General features: G+C 34.0%; 2 protein-coding genes across 2 annotated transcripts in view; one reads left to right on the top strand and one right to left on the bottom strand.

Annotated features, from left to right (window-relative positions):
- LOC114332551 (SANT and BTB domain regulator of class switch recombination) overlaps positions 1-16,668 on the top strand; it is a 79,057-nt gene that overhangs the window by 8,719 nt on the left and 53,670 nt on the right. Inside the window, exons 3-6 of the mRNA XM_028282376.2 lie at positions 664-1,336; positions 3,750-4,016; positions 6,627-6,927; positions 6,984-7,107. Coding sequence (XP_028138177.2) covers positions 664-1,336; positions 3,750-4,016; positions 6,627-6,927; positions 6,984-7,107 — 1,365 coding nt within the window. The remainder of the gene's footprint in view (positions 1-663; positions 1,337-3,749; positions 4,017-6,626; positions 6,928-6,983; positions 7,108-16,668) is intronic.
- Positions 12,515-16,668, bottom strand: part of LOC114332550 (exocyst complex component 2) — a 28,495-nt gene continuing 24,341 nt past the window's right edge. The window contains exon 4 of the mRNA XM_028282375.2: positions 12,515-14,979. Within this exon, the coding sequence (XP_028138176.2) occupies positions 13,702-14,979 (1,278 nt within the window). The 3' untranslated portion in view covers positions 12,515-13,701. The remainder of the gene's footprint in view (positions 14,980-16,668) is intronic.

Here is a 16,668-nt window from a genome sequence, read left to right on the forward strand (position 1 = left end):
GCCCGTTGGCTATCATCATAGCAATTTTAATTTTATTTGTGGCGTTTCTGAATAACTTGGTCGATGTTAGTCCAAACCATTGGCGTAAGTTTTGAAGTCATGAGTGTCTCCTTTTTCCGGGTCCGCGTTTGCTTTATATTTCATGCTACATTATTAGTTGCAGAATACGATATTTATTATCCATCATAATATGACCGAGGTATTCAAGTTTCCATTGCTTAATTGTGAAAGAAATTTCTTTTTGTTTTCCCATTCGCCACAATACCTTTAACGTTGGTGGTGTAGGTCGTCCAGGATATTTTGAGGATACACCCACATTTCGAATGCCTCTACGCTAGGTTCGCTTTCAAGATGCAGTAGAAATAAACAAACCAAGACACGTTAAATGTCACTAGGAGCACAACTAAATCATAATTTACAATGTATATACATGGTAAATCCCAAATCATGATTTCCAAAGTTTATACATTGTAAATTATGATTCGGGAGTGCTCCTAGTAGCATTTAACGTGTCTTGGTTTGTTTATTTCTACTGCATCTTGAAAGCGAACCTAGTGTAGCTTTTTCATTAATGTTTTCGTTGCTCCTCTTCCATTCCTCCTGCATAGCATAATCATTGTAAGTAATAATGTAAAGTGTACTCAAATAATAATTTATTTTTAGAAATATGTAGAAAAAAAAGTACCGCCGCTTCTTTAAGCGCCGGAGATTGCGAGCCTCTGAAACGGAAACTAAGCGAAGTTGTCTCCGAAGGACTTCTGGACTCGGTCCTTCCATATTTGGTCCAACAAAACAATTCAAAAAAGAGTTTAGTCTCCATCAAGCTTAGCGACAAAGGTGATAAGCCTGTAGCTTCTCACTCTTCCACTACTACCATACCTCCCAACGAAAAAAACATGGCGAGAAGAAGATCTAGTGATAGTATTATTAAATCGCTTCCCGTTGTTAAGGCCGATTCAGAAGTTGAAATCCATGTATGCGACGAGCTGAAGTCAGCCAAAAAGACCTTTTACTGTAACCAAAATTTGCTAATTTCCAAAATGGGCTATTTCGCATCAGTAACTCAAGGCCAGCGTTTGGAAGATATGGATATATCTGTTCACTGCGATATTGGTATTTTCGAATGGCTTATGCAGTGGATCAAGAAAGATACTCTGCCGGAATCAGAATGGCCACAGTTGGAATCTAATTACGTTATTCCCATACTAGTGTCAGCAGCTTTCCTGGAAATGGAATCTTTATTAGAAGACTGTCTGTTGTTTTGTCATGAGCACATGAATGATATTTTAAAAACCAATACAAATCTGTCGTGTCTAAATGAATCTGTACTCATCAGGTACGTATTAGATTGTAATAAATTCATTAGTTATACGTTTACTCGAATTTATTATATTTTTGAAAGTGTCAGATAGTTACTGAACAGATACATTTTTCTTCCTATGCAGTTTTAATAATGGATTATTCTATGAATTTGTCCGATAAATTTAATATTTGTTCTTGAATAAAACTCATCCGAAGCAAACAAATTGTTTCTCTCAATACTCAATGATTTGTTTTTTCTAAAAATGTTGATCTATTTTTCCCTTATCCACGACCACTCCTTTTTTGGTGACTATATGACCTAAGACCTAAATGATTGACTTTACTTTGAAATCTTCTTGGGGTTTAACATCCCCACTTCTTGGGGTTTAACATCAACTGGGCAGCTTTAAGTCGATTAAAATAGTCTTATTGATTCTTCAGACAGTCTTAAAAAATCTCCCCCCAAGACAATTATGTCATTTAAATACACCAAGCACGTTTTCCAAGATAACCTTCGTAACACATTTTCCTTGCGCCTCTGAAATATCGCAAGAGCATTACAGAGTCTAAATTGCATAATGTTGAATCCAGATCTTGTCGTGAAGGCTACCTTCTCCTTACCCACTGGGTCCATTTTACCTGCCAACATCCAGACTTCAAATCCAACGTAGAAAACAATTTAGTTACAGCCAATGTATCCAACGTGTCGTCGATCCGAGGCTGAGGATAACTATCTTTATTGGTAACATTGTTCAACAAACGGTAGTCCACACAGAGTTTCATAGTTCGGTCTTTATTCTTGACCAGGACCATCAGAGAGACCCACGGGCTGGTAGAAGGTTCTATCATCCTGTCTTTCTTCATTTCCTTTCAGAATCCTTTCAGCTTCCTCTCTCTTCGCCTGTGGTAATCGTCGAGCTGATGAATTGGCCTCGCATTACTAGTCTCAATTTGATGTTTGACAACCGTACTTCTTCCTGTCATTCCTCCTTTCGGCGCTTTCGGTACTATGATGTGACTCTTCTACTACTGCCATACCCACCAACGAGAAAAACATGGCAAGAAGAAGATCTAGTGATATTATTATTAAATCGCTTCCCGTTGTTAAAGCTGATTCGGAAGTTGAAATCCATGTGTGCGACAAGCTGAAATCAGCCAAAAAGACATTTTACTGCAATCAAAATTTGCTAATTTCCAAAATGGGCTATTTCACATCAGTAACTCAAGGTCACCGTTTGGAAGATATGGATATATCTGTCCACTGCGATATTGGTATTTTCGAATGGCTTATGCAGAGTATCAAGAAAGATACTCTGCCGGAATCGGAGTGGTCACAGCTGGAATCTAATTACGTTATTCCCATACTAGGGTCGGCGGCTTTCCTGGAAATGGAATCTTTATTAGAGGACTGTCTGTTATTTTGTCATGAACACATGAATGATATTTTAAAAACCAATACAAATCTGTCGTGTCTAAATGAATCTGTATCCTACTGCAAAATCACTACATTCATAACATAGAGTTAATTAAAATCACATTTATGTGAGGACGTTTAAGTTCTAATAAATTCATTTTCTCGGGAATGGGAGATTTTGGAGATAAACCCCGAAACAGCTCGATTTTTATTTTTAAATTATGATTTCTTGGCATATATATCCTACTAGTGACGTCATCCGTCTGGGCTTGATGACGAAATCGATATTTTTTTAAATGAGAGTAGGAAACGTGTGATACAGAATTAAATAACATTTCAAATGAGCTATTACACCACCCCTACGCTCATTAAAAAAATCATTGACTACGTCATCACGCCCAAATGGATGACGTCACTAGTATGATATATGCCAAAAAATCGTAATTTAAAAATAAAAATCGACTTGCTTCGGGATTTCTCTCCAAAATCGAGAAAGTGAATTTATTCCAACCTAAACGTCCTCACTGTATAAATTTAAGAACAGGACAATACATTGATAACAGGTTGTCAGTCAAAAAGTGACCGCAAGTTAGTTGTAATTATTTAAGAGTAATTAATTTTTGAAAAAAATTCTTTCATGACGTAGCTGCATATTTTTTATATCAAATGAAAGCTATTTTTTTCTAATACGATGATATAAGGTATTCTCTGAAATAATGAACGAAAATTAGGGTTGCCAGCTGTTGTTATCAGCGGTTGCCAGAAAAGCGAGGTATCAGAGATAAAATAAAAGAGAGCTAGCGAGCAACACCATTGGTTTGACAAGATAATTATTGCTTTAACAACTTGCATTCGTCATCAAACCTTGTCATCATACATTTCTTTAATTCCTTGCCTTGAAATTCCATAGAAAAGTTTGGAGAGATGTTTAACATGCCCTTTTATATATTTTTCTTCTACTTTGTAACGTAATTTTCATATTTTCAGATAAGGAATAAAATACTTATTTTATTTTTATGTGCTTACCTTTCAGACTAGCTGCAATGTATACCAATGTCGAAGTGGAAGCTATCAAAGACAAGAAAGATAAGATACAGTCTCGACTTTTTACAAAGTTAATACAGTCTTTAGCAGAACCAGAACCAGAGAGTGTAAGGGGACATTGGTGTTCTCTGGCAAAAGTGTTTCGTTGTGAAAAATGTCAGCTGTTAATTACACCAGATGTAGCATCCAAAATTCCGTGCGTTCCACCTTGCATGCGACTCCAACCAGATGGCAGTATTATCAGTTTACATATAAGGTAAACAAAATGTACATTAACCATATGCACAATGTCTTAATTCAATATTCAGATTCTAAAATCCTTTTAAAATACGAAATACTTAATTACCTACGATAATGTTTATATAGAATCGTAAATAACAAACATACCAGCAATGTGTACCACGAATGTGGGGCACACGCATTTTGATGACATGGTGACTTCTGCTGGGTAAGCAGTAAACATATTATTATATCATATTATATACAAACTGGACATAGAAATGAAAGTGAAAATGAATACAAACATATCGAACTAATAAATGGATAGGTACACGCGAAATAATACGGAGATTATTAGTTAGATTGCGAGATATTCAGTTAGGTTTGAGGTTGTCTGCCGCTTAGAACAATATATGGTGAGTACCGTCATCAGCTTAGTACTATCCATATTAAACAACTGTATTTAACAACCAATAAAGTATTGATGGCCAACCCCATGAAAAGGGCAAATACATCTTTATACAAAGTTGGGACTTAATTCTTCAGTCAGATTTATTATTTTTTCATCCAAGTTACGATATTATTTATACATAATATGTTGAAACTTCTAAACTAGTCTTATAATGAATTTATAAAATCATACATCGAACAGACTAATCGAAGAATACAGGTAGAACATCGAAATGACATCTTTTTCTCGTAGCACTATAACCCGAGGTGGGTTTTGGCTAACTACACAACCCGTCTACATCTCAAACGGTCTTCCGTGATATTTAAGTCAATAGATTTTATTAACTCTGACCATATAGCATCTCTCCGTCGTATTCGTGGACGTCCTAAGAGCCTTCTCCCTGTCTTAGTTTCCTCCCAGATTAACTTTGTAAGTTGTTTATTAGTCTATGAACATGGCCAGTCCATCTTCGACGTTGGGATTAATCTCTTGGACTACGCCCTACACATCTGTTTGACTTCGGAATTTGTTCGTGATATTGCATTGGATTTAATATTGTTGTGGAGGCTGTACATACATGTTTGCTGTCTGAATTCTCCGTTTTATCTCCACCGTGATATTGCTATCTCTGCTGTCACTCCGAGATAAAACTCGCCACTCTTTCAAAGTTATATGAATCTATTGTTACATTTTGCTCTATTCTGTCTCATCTCTTTTGTCTGTTAATGCACATAATATATTTGGTTTTCTCTCCATTTCGTTTACCTTTCCTTTACATTGGTGACGGTGTTTCCCACAATGTCAATATCATCCGCGTATGCTAGTAGTAATTTTGGTTCTTTTACCGTTAGTAGTCTGTTCTAATTTGTGCTGTTCGTACTACTTTCTCCAGGATTATATTAAAAAGGAGAAGTGACAGCGCGTCTCCTTGTTTCAGATCACTTTTTATTTCAAACGATTCTGAGAGTACGTTACCTATCCGTACTCTGGATCGACAGTCAATGTTCCAGAAGATTTTGTACGCCGAATTTAATAGGAACATGCGTCTATTTAGAGTGGGTACTGACTTGGTCTTGTCTCCCTTTTTATGGATAGGGATTTTGTGCCATTTTGTTGGTATTTTCTGTTCGTTCCATATAAGTGTTACTAGTTTATATAATTGTCTAGGTAAAGTTTCTCCTCCGTACTTAAGACCTGTGTATTTGAACGTCCATGTAAGATTTGGGTAGCCCTTAATCGAATCAGTATAAACTGCGGAAGATGCGCCAATTCCCTCTACAGTAGAGATGTTGAAAAAGTATCTATTCGTTACAAAGTACTCGTTACTTACGAATATCAAAAGTAACGATTACTATACACAGAGGCAAAACGTTACTTTGATTACTTCGTTACTTCGTACCAATCGTATCAGAGCGAGTAACGACTATTATATCTGCTTTTATTACTTTGATTACTCTGATTACTTCGTACCAAGCGTATCAGAGCGAGTAACGACTATTGTATCTACAACCAGTACACTTGATTACTTTCTACCAATCGTATCCCAGCGAGCAACGGACGGGACCGGTATTTTACAAGTGTTATCGAATATCGTTATTGGTATGAAGCGTTTTAAGGGTGTGAGCCTCAGAGCCTCACACTGTGAGAGTGAGGAGAGGATAGAAGAGGAAACAGAGGGAGGTATAATGGAGGTAAAATATGTAATGTATGTCATTAACAAAGATCGAATTTTATCTATATGTATATCTATACCTATACAAAATACCTACCTACTGAGAAGAAATACGATTCTTAATATGATTACCGGTACTCAAATACAAAAGTAATCAAAGTAACGAATACTGTAAATGATTACTTTATACAAAAGTAACGATTTGTAACGAATACTCGAAAGTAACTATAACCAACATCACTACTCTACAGATGGTGTAAACTTCCCTTGCCTTCTTGTGATTACGGCATTGCAAGACAGACGATCAGGCACATACTGCAGCACTGCTCACGCAGGACATACACAGTCGACCCTACAAACTTCGTAATGATAACTGAAAAGTCAATAGAACATAAAAAACTGGACTTCTATTTGTAATGTATTCTATGATGTATAAATGTAAATTTTATTACCTATTCTGTGATGTCTATACGCTAAATAGATAAGGATTTTTTTGATAATAAATAAATGTTATCTGCTTTCAGAGATCCGAATTGGGATATCAACACTTACATAATTAGACTATTTAAGACTTTAAAATCATGGCGGAGAGTCTATTGGAGATTATGGGGTGATGCCCATTTCCTTTTCTGCTCTACTTGCCAACGCTATTTCCCATCAAACCAGATTGGCTGGTGTCGCTATCATCCAGATACTCCACAGTTCTTTACACTAGATGCCCAAAGAGCACCGTTGCCCATAGGACGATTTCCTTGCTGCGGAGAAAGGGCTTACAGATTTCAGCTCCTCGAAAACTTCAACGGATGTCACTTCAGACAACATACAGTGAGGAATCATTTCATAGCAAATCAACTGATCAAATGTACTAAAACTTATTTTAGGTTCTTGCAGAAGATGTAAAAGACGCATCAATATTTTCTATGTTGGAATCGTATAGGCACTTAATTGAAGAAGAGCCACCTCAGTTGCTATTTCCTGAAAAATTGACAAGACTTGTAGCAAGAGGTAAGTTTTTTTATTGCCACCTATTGGGACCGTGCAAGTTCGGAAAAGCGACACCTGGTTTCATAGCTCGGCAACATTTTTCGCACTTTTAATTATATTGGCCAATTATATTAGTCCTGGTTGCTGGATAATTGTCAAGGCCATAGCCCAAAAAAATTATAAGAAGAAAAAGTAAGATTTGGGTTATGTTATTAAAAGGTAAACAATTGTATGTAGTAAATAAAATGAATTATTAAAATGCAGTACTGCAAGCGAAATACAAATAATTAAATATACTTTGATATAATAATTGCATATCATATCAATATTGTGAGCAACATATAATTTTTCTTCTTCAATGACAGTAGGTATGAAATATACGTCAATTTGACTATTTCAATTGACAATATGAATTATGTATTTAAGAAAGTTGCAAGATTTCTCCGCTATTCGCGCAAGATCGTTTCTCGTATCCCTTCCAAGTACTTGCACAACGCGAATAGGTATCTAGAGCTATACAGACTATACAATACTTTTAAAAAATAAAAGAATATCCACAAATATTTCCTAACATAAATTGTATTCAAATATCTTGAACAATTACTATTACAAGCAAAAATGGAGATGGGCGCGACAAGTTGAACGAATGAAAAACGACAGATGGGCAAAGAAGTGGAGGAGATAGTTATTGAGCATTTTTTGACATACAATTAATAATTTTATATTCAAGATTGGCGTGCATACAGGTAATATGACCCGTATGCACGCCAATGGAGAATATAAAATTCTTAATTGCGTGTCAAAAAAATGCGCAATATATCTCTTCAAACCTACCAAATTTCATTTGCATATCTCAACCGGTTTTAGAGAAATAAATAAATCGTCAGTTTGTAAGAAAAAATTCAACATCCCGTATCTCGGAAACGATGCATTTGCAGACATATGTGTTTATAAAGCAAACGGTCATTATTTTTTCATGCAGAATTACCCCTTAAAATTTGTCGCACTTATTCAGAAACATCTTGCATTGATGAAGAACATGGCTAGTTGTTAAAGTACCTACCTAACTTTTTTTATTATCCAACGTAAGCGAATTAATCAAAAAACAACATGTTAAGAAAACCTGAGGCTATACTTGGGTTTTAATTTCAGTATTTTATAAATGATAGAATATTCCACAGGGTGTGGTGAACTTTGAGAAAAAAAGACAGTTTGATTGGTACACCCGGTATACAATGACAATTTACCTGTCTAACGTGAAATTCACACTGGGATTGCAGTACGGTTAAGATAGGAATGCGCATTCAGTGTTGCCACAGTTCCTGTGCGACGATCTTTAGAGAGCAATCAACAACTGGTGGAGACCGACAACCCTGTGCGTTTATTCCCCATTAGAAATGTATTGCCCTATCTTAGCCGTACTGCATTCTCGGTGTGAATTTCTCAATATTATTATTATTATAGCGATATTGTTAAAGAATAAGGATATAACATATTAAAAAAATCCTTAAATTGGACAACATGTTTAGGAAATTCGAGACATCAAAAATGAACAATTTTGTGGACCGCCAGTTCTCTCTGATGCACGGTGTATTTTAAGTAAATATTTAAACCAAGTACTATAAGTAAATTAAGCTTCCGTTTCTTTAATAATCTTTTTCAATTTATCAAAAAAAATGCATTGCTCTAATGAGAATAAATATTCAAAAACTTACAGTTTTATCTCGAGATTAACTTGTGCGTAACCGGGTGGGGCTGAAAACCGCTGTGGATAATAGCCTTCTCCTTAGAACTGCAACTCAACCTTGTTACCTGGATCTCTGGATGCTGCAGGCTTCTTCAACTCCAAACAGCTGGAACAGTAGACTCAATGACTTCTATACAGTTTCTCTGGTGCTCAATTGTTTCATCTAGTTTCGGCTCTATCTGGTCCTCTTTATTTTTTTCCTCTACACTTCAAATGCTATTGTTGATCTTGTTCGGAACTCGGTAACAGCTATTCAGGTTGCCATGGGTCGTCTCCTACAGCTCCAATCCAATTAACGCCCTTTTGATGTTGTTTTGTCGAAGGACCAAATGTAAATGAATATAATTCGAAATGTCAAGTTCATTCTCAGTCTACCGCCGTCAAAAAGTGTCTGAACCTATTCTTTCCATTTCTCCAGTTTGTCTTTTGTACCAATAATTATTTCGTTATTACTATTTCTTAATATTGTTTCTTGTCTCTTTCTGTGTCTACCTGTCATTTATTTCTTGTTTGCAGAAAAAAAGGCAATAAAAATGTTAACGACATATTTATAAGGTACAACATTTCCTCATTTTGTTTCAAATGGAACACTTTATAATAATATATATTAATATTTAGACCAGGGCGCATCTGTTTTGAGATGGACGTTGAGAGGTGACTCATATTTTTTGCAGAAATTGCTTGGAATTAACTCATATAATAATAATTGAGTTATCCTCCCACTCAAAAAGGTCCGGAACATTGTTTAAATAATCAAAATGTCAAAAAATGAAGGAAAAATTTCTTTTTATTCACTTCCGAGAAAAGTTGCACTGACATAGAAGTTGCGTAATTAAATTTCCTACAATACAGGATTGGTTAAAAATTTTAAAAATTGTCACCCTTGTTGCAAAATAGCAACAATTGCGAAAAACCCTTAAAAAACAAGTATTCGCATTTTACTTTTTTCAACCATTTATGCTACACTTAGGACCTTCTTATTTTACCCAGAAAAACTTTATGATAAAATAAAACACTACTGTAAAGTTCATTAAGATATGTTTAATAGATTTTACAAAATAAATTTTGCAATCTAGCTTTCGCAAAAAAATTCATTTTTTCAACATGTTGCAGGACTGAAAATAAAGCAGACAGCAAGTTGAAATTTTTTGAAGATATTCTTCTTTAGCGGCGAATCGATTGAGGGTAAAATTTGATTGATCCTCGCGCATGCGCACACCAAGAGTATGGTATTAGTTGTTATACGGGCTCTGATTGGATGTTGAAATTTTGAAATGATCTGTCAATAATTGTTCAATATGGAGGTTATCGGTAAACAAAAATATTGTATAATATTAGTTTTTATTGATGTGTGGACAGAAATAAAATCAAATTTATAATTATAGTGACTTTTTAAATAGTTTTGAAAAGCCGCAGGTACGTAATTCTAAATGTTTCAGTTGGAAATACCTAATAGTTTCAATACCTATCTATTTGGAAAATGTAAACAAAATAATGTAGTTACCTATTAGTAGGCAATGCTTTAATTTACATAATCTGATTACGAACAAACTTTTTACAAATCTTCATCTCATATATCGTTTTCTTACTCTATGTTGTATTTTATTTCGACAAAAATCAAACTAATAATTTTATTAAATTCATATAAATTTATGGTGTAAACGTTTAGTTTGTGTATATTCCCACATGACGTATACGAGAGTTTGGTGCAGTTTGAAATGGCGTCAACTTTCGTACGGCGCGGTAGACGTGAAGTGGGTTCAAGCCCCAAGCAAGTTATTATTTTTTTATTTTTTTTTATAAATTTTATGATTGTAAGTATATTATTATATAATTTTTGAAGATATTCTTCTTTTTTTAAAGTGGTAGATAAGAAAGTTAGTTTGATTTTTAAATAAAATAAGTACAAATAACCTTTTAAGTATATTTACTTCGTTTAAATTACCTATTATATAATAGAAGAATATCTTCTTACGTGCGTACACAGTACACACACATTCTTTTTTTTTAAGTATAGAAGAATACTGTACCTTTCATTTGCAATTTGCAAAATTAAAATCGATTAACTATCACGGCGTCAGGAATTTTTTTAAGTAAACATTAATTTTTGGTGCTACGTGCAGGACAGCGGTGTTCGATTCACACAAGTTGATTTCCACCAAAATGTCTTGCAATATTTATCTAATATGTATATTATTTTCTTACTCTATATTTTGTTGTATTTTAATATTTTAATTACACAAAAATCAAACTAATTTGAAATCAATGGGAAAATCCCAATAGTTGGCTGTATACCATAGTTTAAAAAACTCACACAGAAGTAAAAACTTCAAATTGTATTCTGGTATAAAATCGTTTATTAAAAACTATCTAAAATGTCATCCAAATGGATTGCAAAACGTTTTCGTTCTAATTCAGAACATTTTCAGTGCATTCTGCTGAGTAGTTTGAAACTAGCACACTATTTAAAGTGGTAACCCCATAATATATGATTTACATATTATATATTAGTAGAATATGGTGACTACAAGTCGATGTTGTTAGATTTAATATAATACATGCTCAAAGGGCAACATGCGTCCCTGCTCGAAAATGTTAGGTACTTGTCAGTTCAATGGGCACAGACCAACTAAAACTAATTTGATTACTGTTTGTGAAATATTGTTTATACAATTACATATGTTTAAAAATAATAAACTTTTATTCTCTAAGTTAAAATATATGAACAAAGAAAGTTTTTGCTAAAAAAGTGTTATTTCAAAGGACAGAGTACTTATGTGTTCTTATTTTGCAATAAACAAATTTATTTATTTATATCGAAATTTACTAAAAATTAAAATTTATCAATCATTATCAAAGGTCATTGAAATGCCCAATCAGAGCACCAATCGTATCCGCTGTCCTGCGCGTAGCACCAAAAATTGATATTTATTTAAAAAAATTCCTGACGCCGTGGTGAATCGCTTTTAATTTTGCAAATTGCAAATGAAAGGTACAGTATTCTTCTAGGTATATGTAAAAAAAAATTCAACTTGCTGCCTGCTTTATATTCAGTCCTGCAACATTTTGAAAAAATGAATATTTATTGCGAAAGCTGGATTGCAAAATTTATTTTGCAAAATCTATTGAACCGATCTTAATGAAATTTACAGTATTGTTTTACTATATTATAAAGTTTTTCTGGGTAAAATATGAAGGTCCTAAGTGTAGAATAAATGGTTGAAAAACGTAAAAGGCGAATAATTGTTTTTTTTTTATGGTTTTTTCGCAATTATTGCTATTTTGCAACAAGGGTGACAATTTTTAAAATTTTTAACCAATCGTGTATTGTAGGAAATTTAATTACACAACTTTTATGTCAGTGCAATTTTTTCGGAAATTAATACTTTTAAAGTTATAATCAAAAAACGAAGAAAAAAATCGAATTTTTTTTCCTTAATTTTTTGACATTTTTGAGTAGGAGGATAACTTAAATATTATTATATGAGTTATTTCCAAGCAATTTCTGCAAAAAAATATGAGTCACCTCTCAACATCCCAATGTACTAATATTTTTACAGATGCGCCCTGGTCTAATTGTGCTTTGTAGAAAATATTATATCCTTTCTGGTGGTATAAGGTTGTACATTGTACATACCTAGCATGTTTCGTTGTGTAGATATTTAGACAAGAACTATAGAGTTTATGTTTTTGTAGATTTTTTATTAATAAATTTTGTGTACCGACTGCTATATTACAAACAAAAAGCTGGGCTGAGCTAGGGTAATGGGTACAATTTTTTGTGCCGCTGTACCATTATTAATAACATGTTTCGCCTTTGATATTCAATTGTTAACAATATATAAACAAAATTGGCGCTTAATATATGAATAATAAAACATTTATCTAAAAAATTTAACAAATACTCAACTAAGGGCCGGTTTCACCAACAACAAATAAATCAGTGAATAGTTATTCGTCGAATAAAATTTATTAGTCGATTATATTTTTATTGTGTTTTAAATAAAATTTTGATAATTTAAAGTTAAACTGACGAATTTTCTTTGTTATTGGCTGTGAGTTTCGACGGTAGCGCTCTCTCGCGGTTTGAAACTTGTATTTTTCTGATAAAATTGGTGTATGCGAAATATACAAAACAGAAAAATAGATATTTATCCAGAAAAACACAAATTATGAACTGAAATATTATTGTAACCTGATTACTGAACGAATACACAGAATTAATAGTAAAAGTAATTATGTTTTTTTATTTTATTCATTTTAATTTTAATATTTAATGTATAAATATTATGTATTAATATTTAATGTATTCGTGCGACTGGATGACTGCTTACGCAAGAGGCCATTGAAAAAAAGAAGAAGTTTATGTGAAATTTAGAGGTTACCTCTGTTTTTATTGGCTGTGAGTTTCGTCGGTAGCGCTCTCTCGCGGAATGAAACTTATACTTTTCTGATAAAATTGTTCAAATTCGATGCACAAAACTGCCACTAACAGCGCTGGCGGAAACTGTCAAATCCCCCCTACTCATCGGCTCACAGCGAATAGATATTTTAAAGAGAAACTAACTTGTCCGTGTCAATTTATTCGAAGAGTAAATAGTTATTTGACAAATAAATAAAATCAGTCTTATTTGACGTTAGTGAAACGTAGGTCTGTCAGTTTTATTGGTCGAATAACTTTATTCATCGAATAAATTACTATTCGTCGTTGGTGAAACCGGCCATAATAGTGCTTTACAAAAGCTCAAAACCAAATAAGGCAGGAATGATGTGTTTAAAGTTTAAATAAATATTGAATACTATACTTCCATTTCAATAAATATACATAATATATTATATTTATACATTAATTTTAAAGCAGAGTGTTATTACTTTTTTCTTAAACATAAAATTTGGGTCTTCATCCTCACCTTACATTGTTTCAGAATATCTTCAACTAACAACTTATCAGATTTGTTTATTTCTGGAACATGCCCCAAAGCTTCTTTAAAATAACTTTTCGCATTCTCGGACAAATAGTTCGTAAATATCCATTGGAGACATTCGATATCTACAACAGCTTGCTGAGCACCTTCCTTACTAAACTTCTGAGCACATGACATAAGTCTATACAGTTCTTCAGCGATCGTTTCAACAATTTTGACCAAGATACTATCCAGAAGACTAACTGAAATGTTATTTATTTCAGAATGTACACTTATAAGGTTATTGACACATTCTTTGGCGTAAGGGCGAATGTCTGTAGGAGGCACGTTGATATCCCAGTCAAACCGTCCCAAATACATAGAAGGCTCAATGGTACCAACTAGAGGATCACTCTTTTGCTCTAAATATTTATCTAAAATTGATTTTTCTAAGGCTTCGTATTTATTTTTGTTTGTTTTGATAGGGCCGTCTATGGAGGAAAATCCTGTTTCTCTGAACTTCTTAGAAATCTCATCAAGTATAGTAATTTTTGTAAATATACAGTTCGATAAGGTTATCAGCAGCCGATTCTCCCAAGTGGGGATATCATGCGGTGCGCCCGTTTTATGAGGACCTACGGGAGTCCCTATCAACTGAGAAACCACTGGTGAATTATCATCACAATCATCATAATCTTCAGTTGATGAAAGGTTATTCAGCACATCATAAAAAGAACCTAAAATATTATCGACCTGCTTTTCGAGTTCCTTCTGCGCAGAAGAACTATCTAAAAGAGATGTTTCCCTTTGTTCGACAGATAAAGCAGATTCCTTTACAATTTGTATGACATCTTCAATTAACCTTAAAAACTTCAAAGGAAGTTCAGTAACTCCCGTATATTTTCCGCTAAAATTTATTTTCCAATTTTCTGACAGTTGTTTAATTTGTTCAGCTGTTTGTTGGAATAAGGTGCTCATGCAATAGATTCGCATATCTATAAGCAAAGCTGATACTATGTCTAAAGCTTCATTGGGTAGATCTAGTTGAATTAATGTGGAGTATGTAGAGCGCACTGAGCGGAGCAGTTCTGGAAGGTACAGAGCTACTTCGTCGCGGTCCAAAGTGGTTAAAGAACCGTATTGGACACGATCAGATTTATCTAGAGTATTTGGAATGATGCTAACTCGTACGTATTTGGAAAACGATTCAATCGCAGTTAAAACCATATGTTTGTATTCGACCTAAAAGTAAAAAAAATCAGGTACTAAAAATAATGAAAAAATAGATAAATACAAATAGCTCTACATAATAGTTATTTATGTACCAAGGGAATTAAGTAGATGTTTATACCTGAGGGCGACTATCTTACAAATATGAGGGCCTCTGGTCTGTCGAGTGTTTGTAAGTCGTCAGAGTCATACTTATTTAAAAATTCAGAATTTAAGCAAAAAACGATTAGGTAGAAAGAAGGCATGAGATTAAACTTAGACAGTACTGTCTGTGATGAGAGTTGCAAATGAGGCTGAAATGGAGATTAGTCGGACCATGTTAAGGGGGAACTAAAAATTTAAATGTTCAAAAATGTTAATGAACTTCAAAATACTATAAGTTTCTTTATCTCCGGTTCTAGTTGATGGATTTTGATCTATTTTTTAATTCGTGTGTACTTTTTGAGTACATCACAAATATGCAATGTTTTAATACTATTATTAGCAAACAATGTAATTTGTTTAAACAGTTTAAAAAATATACCGACCTTCTTTAAGCTGTATATATATATATATATATATATATATATATATATATATATATATATATATATATATATATATATATATATGTAAAATATTATACGGGAAATAAATATTCTACCTTCGTCTGTGCTGCCATCTTGGGAACGTTTTCGCTGTCTACAGCTCATCAGCCAAGCTCTCAGAACAGACGAAGATGTAGAATATTTCCTCCGTATACCCGAGGCCGTAAGACAGCCATGCAGTCCTTATGGGACTAGCGCAATCTGAGTTAGTTAGAAGCAACCTACCTTGCTCGTTTCGGTACGAAACCGATCTGTGCCTCTACTTTGAGGCCACGAGATGTCACCTGGTATTTATTGAAAAATACCTACGGCGTCAAACAAGCAGGAAATAATCGCAACTTTCTACTTTTTAAAAAGTATGAAAATAATATGTAAAATATTATACGGGAAATAAATATTCTACCTTCGTCTGTGCTGCCATCTTGGGAACGTTTTCGCTGTCTACAGCTCATCAGCCAAGCTCTCAGAACAGACGAAGATGTAGAATATTTCCTCCGTATACCCGAGGCCGTAAGACAGCCATGCAGTCCTTATGGGACTAGCGCAATCTGAGTTAGTTAGAAGCAACCTACCTTGCTCGTTTCGGTACGAAACCGATCTGTGCCTCTACTTTGAGGCCACGAGATGTCACCTGGTATTTATTGAAAAATACCTACGGCGTCAAACAAGCAGGAAATAATCGCAACTTTCTACTTTTTAAAAAGTATGAAAATAATATGTAAAATATTATACGGGAAATAAATATTCTACCTTCGTCTGTGCTGCCATCTTGGGAACGTTTTCGCTGTCTACAGCTCATCAGCCAAGCTCTCAGAACAGACGAAGATGTAGAATATTTCCTCCGTATACCCGAGGCCGTAAGACAGCCATGCAGTCCTTATGGGACTAGCGCAATCTGAGTTAGTTAGAAGCAACCTACCTTGCTCGTTTTGGTACGAAACCGATCTGTGCCTCTACTTTGAGGCCACGAGATGTCACCTGGTATTTATTGAAAAATACCTACGGCGTCAAACAAGCAGGAAATAATCGCAACTTTCTACTTTTTACAAAAGTATGAAAATAATATGTAAAATATTATACGGGAAATAAATATTCTACCCTCGTCTGTGCTGCC

This window comes from Diabrotica virgifera, chromosome 2, assembly GCF_917563875.1.
Source record: "Diabrotica virgifera virgifera chromosome 2, PGI_DIABVI_V3a".
Lineage (NCBI taxonomy): Eukaryota > Metazoa > Arthropoda > Insecta > Coleoptera > Chrysomelidae > Diabrotica > Diabrotica virgifera.